This window comes from Heloderma suspectum, chromosome W, assembly GCF_057233095.1.
Source record: "Heloderma suspectum isolate Gila_16-S chromosome W, 16-S_ref, whole genome shotgun sequence".
NCBI lineage: Eukaryota > Metazoa > Chordata > Lepidosauria > Squamata > Helodermatidae > Heloderma > Heloderma suspectum.
In genome coordinates this window covers 48,583,524-48,592,966 of record NC_139475.1, presented here as the reverse complement: position 1 = coordinate 48,592,966, position 9,443 = coordinate 48,583,524, and the positions used below count along the sequence as shown (strand labels likewise).

General features: G+C 50.8%; 1 protein-coding gene across 2 annotated transcripts in view; it reads right to left on the bottom strand.

Moving 5' to 3' along the window:
* Window positions 1–243: 243 nt before the first annotated feature.
* The window catches only part of LOC146333997 (potassium/sodium hyperpolarization-activated cyclic nucleotide-gated channel 2-like), an 83,732-nt gene continuing 74,532 nt past the window's right edge, over window positions 244–9,443 (bottom strand). For both annotated transcript variants that reach the window (XM_084825389.1, XM_084825388.1), the window contains exon 8: window positions 244–9,361. In XM_084825389.1, the coding sequence (XP_084681515.1) occupies window positions 8,331–9,361 (1,031 nt within the window). In that variant the 3' untranslated portion in view covers window positions 244–8,330. The remainder of the gene's footprint in view (window positions 9,362–9,443) is intronic.

Below are 9,443 nucleotides of genomic sequence, written 5' to 3'. Positions count from 1 at the left end.
AAAAAAGGAGAAACCAAAAAAGGAAGGAGGGCAGGGCAGGACATCTGCCTATAGCACAACCCCAGTCAACACCTTCCAGCCATTCTGTGTTTGTCACCCCACACCTGCCCCTCCAACAAGCAAGCAACAATTCCAAAACTTGCACAAACCACACAACCAGCACACACACACACACACACACACCTGTAGAATCAGGGAATTCCTAAGAATTCAGGGAACATGTTTAAAAAGAGTTGTCTGAACTGCATATTTATTTCAGCCGCTGAATCGGAGTTATTTATTCTGGATGCATCCTGATATCATCAATTTGTTGTTGTTGTTCAGTCGTTCAGCCGTGTCCGACTCTTCGTGACCCCATGGACCATAGCACGCCAGGCCTTCCTGTCCTGCGCTCTCTCCCGGAGCGTGCTCAAGTCCATATTCATTGCATCCGTGATACTATCCAGCCATCTCATCCTCTGCCATCCCCTTCTCCTTTTGCCTTCAGTCTTTCCCAGCATCGGGGTCTTTTCCAGGGAGTTTTCTCTTCGCATTAGGTGGCCAAAATATTTGAGCTTCAGCTTCAGTCTCTGTCCTTCCAATGAGCTGTCAGGGTTGATTTCCTTTAGGATGGACTGATTTGACCTCCTTGCAGTCCAGGGGACTCGTAAGAGTCTTCTCCAGCACCACAGTTCGAAAGGATATCATCAATACCTCACTGCAATAAGCATTAATCCAGCCAAAGTTGGGTAACAGTCCGTGCTCCCACAACTGCAACCCCCAAACTCCATACCCACCCAGCACATAATTCAGCATGGCAAGAATCTTAAAACGTTTCGGCTAGGAATCAAGGTGCTAGACCTCAAGTGTGAAAAAAGATCGGCAATGGGGCTCTCGGAAACCTGTGTGGCTTGACCGAGGTGGGGTGAATTTATATGGGCCTGGCCAAACCCAGAAGGCGCCAAAATCCAGGGGGCAGGGAAGAATGTTGCTTTGCCCCAATATGCAAATTCTGCAAGGTTATGCCTCACCGACAGAATTCCAGATGCAGCAAAATATTAAATGAATCCCAAAAGATGGTGCTCAGGAAAGGATTTGAATATGTCTCTCCAGACAAAAAGGTCAGGGTTAGACCAGCCATTACACCCCGAAACAGACTGGCCACTGCTCCACCCAAAGCCATGCAACGTCTGCACGTGCAAGATACACACACACGTCCATGCACCAAAGACACAGGCCCCAAAAGGGCGAGACACACGCACGCCTGAGACATCTCACACAGGCATGGGCAAGAAGCTCATGAGAACAAGGCCAATTATTACACAAGAACGAGAAGGCTATGCAAGGGAACCGCCTCTGGCATGAATTTAGCTGTGGCACGTGGACAGCCTTGGGTGCCCATTCCGGAGACCCCCCATTTGTCTCCCTACTCAAGCAGAAGTTGTGGGTTGAACTCCCATCACTCCCACTTCGAGATGGAATGCCCCGGCCCAATACACAGCCCCTTTCCCTTGACACATGTCCTAAGAGAGAGTCACAGCATGGTATGTTAGAGCAGGGTTCTCCAAACCAGTCCCCTCCAGAAGTGTTGGACTACCACTTGAAACTTCACCGGGTGACTCGAGGCTGGTCACCATTCCTCGACCTAAGCTCCCTCACAGGGCTGTTGTAAGGGCAACATTGGTGAGAACCAGGTACATCTCTTGGAGCGTGGGATGGTGGGATAAAAAGGTAATCAATTAGTAGAATGAAGAAATAAATCCTTTTGTTAAAAAAAGGACAGATGCATCCACATAGTAGGGACAATCTTTGTGATGGAGGTAACGGGGAGAGAAGGTGTGGGTAGATGCACTGACAGGATTTACTTTGTTTTTTTAATTGGGAACTGGAGGTTCCACCAACTGGAGCCTGGTGCAAAATGGCAGCTTGGGGGCAGAGCATATTATCTCCTGTACCTTCTAAGCCATCACACTGGAATGACCTTCATATACTAGCAGCCTCAATTTACCAAGTGCCGTTCCTTACGTAGCCAAAACAGCACCACCTGCATATCTGTGTGGTCGGGGAAACCCCATTATGTGCAGGAGTAACACCCCCCCCCCACTGTTTTGAGAGGGACAGGGGGAACATAAAGCTAGAAGCAGAAGGGAAATGAAATAGAGAACTTCAGCAATTGATGTGATACTATTGAACATAGGGAATATTTAAAGTCTCTAAATGCTGTAAATGTTTTTTTCAGTTTCCCCAAAGAAGGACCTGTGTGTAGTCCAAAATATGCTGGAACCTTTTGCCGCTGTTGAATAAAACATCCTTTTTGTCTACCCCCTTTGCTTTTGGCTTTCCTTCTTGCGTTCCCCTTTGCTGGCTGAAATCCTGAACAGGGGCACTCCAATGTGTGACATTTTGTTGCCAATTATACAAGTACAAATTTACACCTGAGTTACCACAGATCAAAGGTTTTAACAACCTATTTGGAGGGGTGAGGGGAGGGGGCAGACACCATCAGCAGTCAGAAAGCTTTGCCTTATTTACTGCAAATCACCCAGGGAGAGGTACAAGTAGATTCTAATTTACTATCGTACCTGCCTCTGGTCTAGACATGTCAAACCTGAACCAGGATTAACTGTTAACCGTTATCTCTGCACAATTTCTCTTGTTCTCCTTGGAGATGATGATTTGGGACATTATTTTTCTTCCAGAAAGTCTGGGGAGGAGATAATTTTGTGTGAAAAAATGGTTCCCCAACCAAACTACCGTTGACCCCCAAAGGATTCTCTGATCATTGTCTGCAGCCTGTTTTGCTTGATATGTTTATTGCCCTGAAGAAAAGGGCAGAGGCCAGTGGGTGCACTTGGAATTTCCATGTGCATTTGGAAAAAGGAAGGAAAATACTGCAAGCAGAATATCAAATGAAAATTAAAAACCTGGAGAGGAAGAGGGAATAAGAGAAAGGCTCAATCCATCCCTCTCTAAGGATGCCACTGCAGCTTCCACAACAAGGTCAAGGGTTTCAAAAAATCAGTAACTAAAGAGGGTGCCCATTCAGTGCCAGGTCCTGGTTTTGGAGGGCCCTTGGGCAAAACAGCCTCAGTGCATCCCCTCCCTCAGTGAACTTACCTTCTCACCACTGCTGTCACGAACTGCACTTCCACATAATTGCTTGGCAGGCAGAGAGCCAGTAGGCCAGGGCATCTGCTGCTGCTCCTTCTCATCACCTCCGTTGTCTGGGCCAGAGTGAGAGGCAAGTGAACAACCAGGATGCAATGGGGAAGAGGAGGAGCAACTCCAAGGGGCTCTTGTTGGTGGGCCCCTACTGGGGTGTGGGCCCTGGGCAGCTGCCCCACTGTGCCGACACTGCTACAGTTGCTCATGCAAATGCAGCCTCACTTTGACCAACGTATACCCGAGTGAACCCAGGGCAAGAATAAGTCAACAGACTCTTGGTCCAAGAGTCTACGAATTGGCTCGCTGGATCAAACCGAGGTGGTCAAGTTCTCTTTCTGACACCCAGACAGCCCTGGAACAGCAGTTGCAAAGCAGGGTGTAAAAGCAACAACTCCCCACTGCAATTGCTACGCACTGCTAATATTCAGAAATAGACTTGTGAACATGGAGGCTGCATTATACATTGGTAAAACCCTTTATCTGATTCCCCCGCGGCCTACATCCCGTTTTATCATGAACCTGAGATTGGAGATAACAGCAGAGATTCTTCCAGGGGGTGGGCTTGGAGACAAAGGAATCCAAGGGGGCGGGCTTGGAGGCAAAGGAATTCAAGGAGGCTCAGCAGGCCAGATATAGAATTTCAGTGGGCCGCATTCGGCCCACAGTCTGGAGGTTCCGCACCCCGGCTTTCTTGCCAGATACCAACCACCACCAAAACAAATGAAAGGCAATTTGCACATTTGAAGGAGAGGAGAAGGAAGAGTTTCACATTGATCAACCAGATTGTGTCATTATTTTCTCCCCCACCTTGCCGCGATTCACAATTGTGGAGGGACCCCAGATGTTTTTCTCTGCAAAGGTTTGTTGAAGAGCGACCCAGAAATGGATTGTCTGGCTCGTGGATCTAATATAGCAAGTAACCTCAGGATGCTCTGTAACCCCAGATCCTCAAGTTGCAGAAGGGGTTATCTGTGCTGCTTGAAGACGCAAACACAGAATAGAATAATAGAATAGTGGGGTTGGAAGGGGCCTACAAGGCCATCAAGCCCAACCCCCTGCTCAGTGCAGGGATCCAAGTCAGAGCATCCCCGACAGGTGGCGGTCCAGCCTCGTCTTGAGCGCCTCCAGCGTGGTGGAGCCCACTGCCTCCCTAGGGAATTGGTTCCACTGTCGTATTCCTCTAACAGTCGGGAAGTTTCTCCTGATGTTCAGCTGGAATCGGGCTTCCCAGAACTTGAGCTCATTATTCCGCGTCCTGCATTTTGGGATGATCTCTTTAATGAGCTTCCGTCATGCATTAAAAACGCGGTTGTTCAGGCAGGCATGTGGGGTGGGTTAGGGTATTTTAGGAAATGTTTTTATTGTAGAATTTTATTGTTTTAAACTGTTTTGTGTGCTGTACATCACCCAGAGTGGCTGGGTGGCCAGCCAGATGGGCGATTAATAAATTTAATAATAAATAAATAAATAAATGGAGAAGAGATCCTGGCCTTCCTCTCTGTGACAGCCTTCCAAGTACTTGAAGAGCACTATCTCCCCTCAGACCTCTCTTCTCAAGGCTAAACATGCCCAGTTCCTTCAGTCTCGCCTCATAGGGCTTTGCTTCCGGCCCCCTGATCATCTTTGTTACCCTCCTCTGAACTCTCTCCAGCTTGTCTGCATCCTTCTTAAAATGTGGTGGCCAGAACTGGACACAGTACTCCAGATGAGGCCTAACCAGTGCTGAGTAGAGGGGAACTAGGACTTCCTGGCATTTGGAAGCAATGCTTCTATTAATGCAGCCCAAAAGAGCATTTGCCTTTTTTGCAGCCACATCACATTGTTGGCTCATATTCAGCTTGTGATCGATAATTCCAAGATCCTTCTCGCTTGTAGTGTGGTTGAGCCACGTATCCCCTGTAACTGTGCATTTGGTTTCTTTTTCCTAGGTGCAGAACTTGGCATTTATCCCTATTAAAATTCATCCTATTGTTGAGCCCAGCACTCCAGTCTGTCAAGATCACTTTGAATTTTGTTTGTGTCTTCCAGGGTATTAGCTATCCCACCCAATTTTGTGTCACCTGCAAATCTGATCAGCATTCCCTGCACCTCCTCCTCCAAGTCATTAATACAAATGTGGAAGAGCCCTGGGCCCAGGACTGAGCCCTGTGGAACCCCACTCGTTGCCTCTCCCCAGTTTGAGAAGGTCCCATTGATAAGCAGTGTTTGAGTCCAATTCTGTAGCCAACTGTGGATCCTCTGGATCGTTGTTTCATCTAGCCCACTTTGAGCTAGTTGGCTCCTCAGGAGATCATGGGGCACTTTGTCGAAAGCTTTGCTGAAGTCGAGGTATATGATGTCTACAGCATTCCCACGGTCCACAAGGGAGGTGACCTGATCCAAAAATGAGATCAGATTCGTCTGGCAGGACTTGTTTTTGACAAACCCATGTTGGCTTCGAGTAATCGCTGCATTATTTTCAAGGTGCTCACAGATGGATTGCTTTATGATCTGCTCATGCCTAGGAATACACTCCCCTCCAGCCACTGATCAAATGTTTTGGGACAGCTTTCCAAAACCAAACGCTGGGTACCCCTGATTAAGGCAAAGCTTAAACTAAGAGGGAGGGATGGGAAGGGGGGGGGAGGAGGAGATCAGGGCTGGGCCGAAAGTTAGGCCAGGACCCAGAGGTAGATCTCTGGTAGATTTGCAGTAGATCAGTAGGGATTTCTGACTCCTGAAGAGTTGAACACAAGCAGCTAAAAATGACTCCCCCCACACTCTTATACTGCTAAAATGAAGGAAGAGTGTAAGAGGGGTGTAAGAAATGGATTTTTGTGCAGAAGGGCTGTGACCTCCATTCAGTTCTGGTACAGAAGAACTAATTCCTGGCCTCAGAGGCCTTTAATTCTAAGAGTGCGTTGTTTGCACTGGGCTCCGGTTGGTGGATCTTTTCCAGCAAAAACAAAAAGCAAAAGAGATGCCTGAAGTCTGCCCACCTCAGATGTAGGGTCCCTTGTGAACAGGTTAGTCAACAAAGCAGGGTTGTTCCATAGTTGAGGCCGAATGTGCTGGGACTACAACTCCCACTATCCCTGGGGATGCTGGGAGTTATAGTCCCAGCACATATGGGGGGCACCAGGTCAAGGAAAGGCTGCTACATACAATGAATCAGGAGTAATCCCCCGGGAACTCGAGGGGACTTACTTCTGAGTTGAGACTCATAGGATTGCTCTATCCATCCCTCTAATTTTCCCCAAACTGCAAGAAAATGTGGGTGGGTGGGAGGGGGAGAATAAAAACTTTAACTCCTCCAATATTCTGGGGACCAGTTTGAAAACAATACACAGGGTGGTATCCAAAGGTGTCATTCCTCAAACGCATATAGCACTAGCGGAGTTATGCTGAATCTTTCCATTGTGCAAGCTGTTGCCCGTTACGCTTGCACAACATAATGCGCAACTCCGCATGTGCAAACTTCACTTCCGCTGGATTCTTCTCTCGTGCATAGTTGAGAACCCAGTTTCCGCTAGCGCAACGTTGTTAATGCTAATAGGAGGACACAGTTGGATACTGTCCACAGAGCTCCATTCTCCTGGCACCTTCCTTGAAAAATAAATAATCGATCAGGCCAAAGATGGCAGCAGACATCAAGGGGCCCAAATGCTACCTCCTGTTGTGGCCACATGGGCCGTTCTGGGAAGCCCATGAACAGGGAACCAAGGCAAGAGCTCTCCCCTGTCCCCACTCCTCGCAGCTACTACTCAGTGGTACACTACACCTGCACGCGGAGGTTCCACTCAGCCGGCACACCCACTGGGCCACTGATAGACCCAACCTCCATAGATTTGTCCAAGACCCTCCTTAAAGCCATCACCACATTGTGCAACACGTTGAGAGGTAGAATTCCTGCTCCCCCACACGCATCTCTCCCGCATCTCTGCCATCAGCCAGGAGACTAGTGCCCCCTGAAAGGCTGGTCCCCCTGTCTCCTGGGAATAGCATCACAGCAAGGGGGAAGACCAGCCTGGCCCCATCCATCAGCGAGAGAAGGAGCAGCTGCAGGGGGCTCACTTCCCTCCCTCTCCCTGCCAGAAAAAAAGACCCTATAAGAAATGTGTAACTAAGAACTTAGGGCCTGAGTTTGCTTCTTCTTCTTCCTCCTCCCTCCTGATCCTGTTTCCTTTCATGTTGGGTCTTATCCCTCCACTTCAAAAAAAACAGAATAAAGGCAGCCTGGCAAGGCCGTCACCAGCAAATTCCATAAGTTAATATCGGGTTTTGTGGAAGAAGGCACTAGAAGGGAAGGAAAGGTGGAGGGGAAATGGGGAGATGTCTAGGGAGACAAAAATACAAATTGATCTCCATGTACTGGGTACTACCAGTAAAGCAATCAATCCCCCCCTCCAGTCCTCTAAATGCTGCATCTCAGTTTTAATATTGCCCCGCTCCATGTCCTCCAGTAGGCACGTAAAACTGGGAACCTAATTTCCAAAGAGAAAAGGGGGGAACTGTTTTTAAAGGAGGGGGGGATGCTCTCTTCCTAACCACTTCACCCAACTCCCAAATCCCCTTCCATTTGGGCTCAGCAGGGGGGCTGGGTGTATAAGGTGCTGCACACTCAATTGATCATATATACAGTATATATATATAATTCTTTTCTTTAGATATGTATATATATGCATATATTTTACACCTATTGGATTAAGTTACACAATAGTCTAGATATGGCTTTCTGTGGCACAGTCACTGCAAGGTGAGGCGGGATGGAGATGACGGCAGGAGACGGGGGCCAAACTTTGGTCAGGAACTATGTGGGACAGGTGGTTCTCCCCTGACCCACCCCGGCCCCCTGTCTCCTGGCCAGAGGAGCGCCCCAACCCATGCACACCCCACCCATCCTGCATCTCCCAGCTCCATAAGAGGCAGACTGCATCCCCCTCCTCCCTTCCAGTGAAGCAGGATTCAAAAGCTCTGTGGGAATCCCACCTGATTAAGCGGCAGTCCATGGTGAAAAACCTCAAAGGGTCCGGAATGCCCCCTTCCCGCTACCGTTTGTGCAGAACAACTAATGGTCAACATGAGAGAAAAGGAGCCATGATGGATTCTGTGGGAACCCCGCACATCTGACTCGTGATGCTGCACCGCTAGAACTGCCAGGGTGCCCTCCCCTTCCCTGCAATGCCCCTTGCCACTGCAGTCAAAGGTCACAAGTTGGAAGGAAGCCGGGATTTGGCTGGGTCCATGTTGGGAGCGCTAACTACAGAATCCTTGCAGGCGTCACCCGAGTCCTTCTGGATACCTGCTGCGGTGGCTGTCCCTGGGTATGTAGCAGCTGTGGACATCTGGTGGGGGCGGCCAGCCCAGGGAGGCGGGGGGGCGGCGGCCCGGGGCGCGGCTTGCGGGGTGCCGGCAGCGCTCTGTGTCGAGGTGGTGGGTGACGGCCCCTGCCCTGCTGCAATCGAAGTGCTGGACTCACGGGCCGAGGACGGGGGGCTCTGGCGCATGGTCTGAGACATGCCGTGCGGCAGGGAGGGCTGGGAGGCCGAGAGCGGCCTGGTCTCCTGGCTCAGGCTGCTGGTGTGCAGGGCCTGTGTGCTTTTGTGGGCCGCCAGCCGCTGCGGTGAGCCGGGCAGCTTCTGCTGAGTCAGGGAGAGCTGGGAACCCGACTGGCCTTTGGCGCCCCCGTACGGGAACGTCCGGCTGGCGTGAGGGCTTTGGGAGGGCGGGCTGGACACTACGGAGGGGAAGGGGCTGGTGGACGGAGCTGCAGGGGGCTGCGTGGGAGGGGGCTGTTGCTGCTGCTGCAAGGTGACGTTCGGCTGTGGCATGCTCTGCAGCGGAGGGCCACCCTGCTGCTGCTGCAGGTTCATCCGCTGCTGCTGTTGGTGATGCTGCTGAAGCAACGCTGGCGAGATGGAGAACGGCCCAGGGATGCCCCCCTGGTACTGCAGCCGGCGGACCATCCGGGGTGAGCCCAGGCCCACCGAGCCGACCAGCGGGCTGGCCATCTGCGGGCAGAAGCTCATCGCCACCGCCTGCTGGAGGGTGGCGATGGCCGACGTGACCTGGGGCTGGGCAGGGGCGTACATGGCCGCATGCTGCTGGAACTCCGCCTGCTGCACCATCTCCCGGTCGTACTTGACAATCTCCTGGATGATCTCGTTCTCCTGGTTGTTGAAGACGCCCGAGTTGAGGTCATGCTGGACCTTGTGCAGCAGGATGGAGTTTTTCTTGCCTGCGGGGGGCGGGGGGGGGGGAGAGAGATCATGTGGGATGGGGACAGAAGGGAGTCATGGTTAGTCATGGCCCAACCCCAC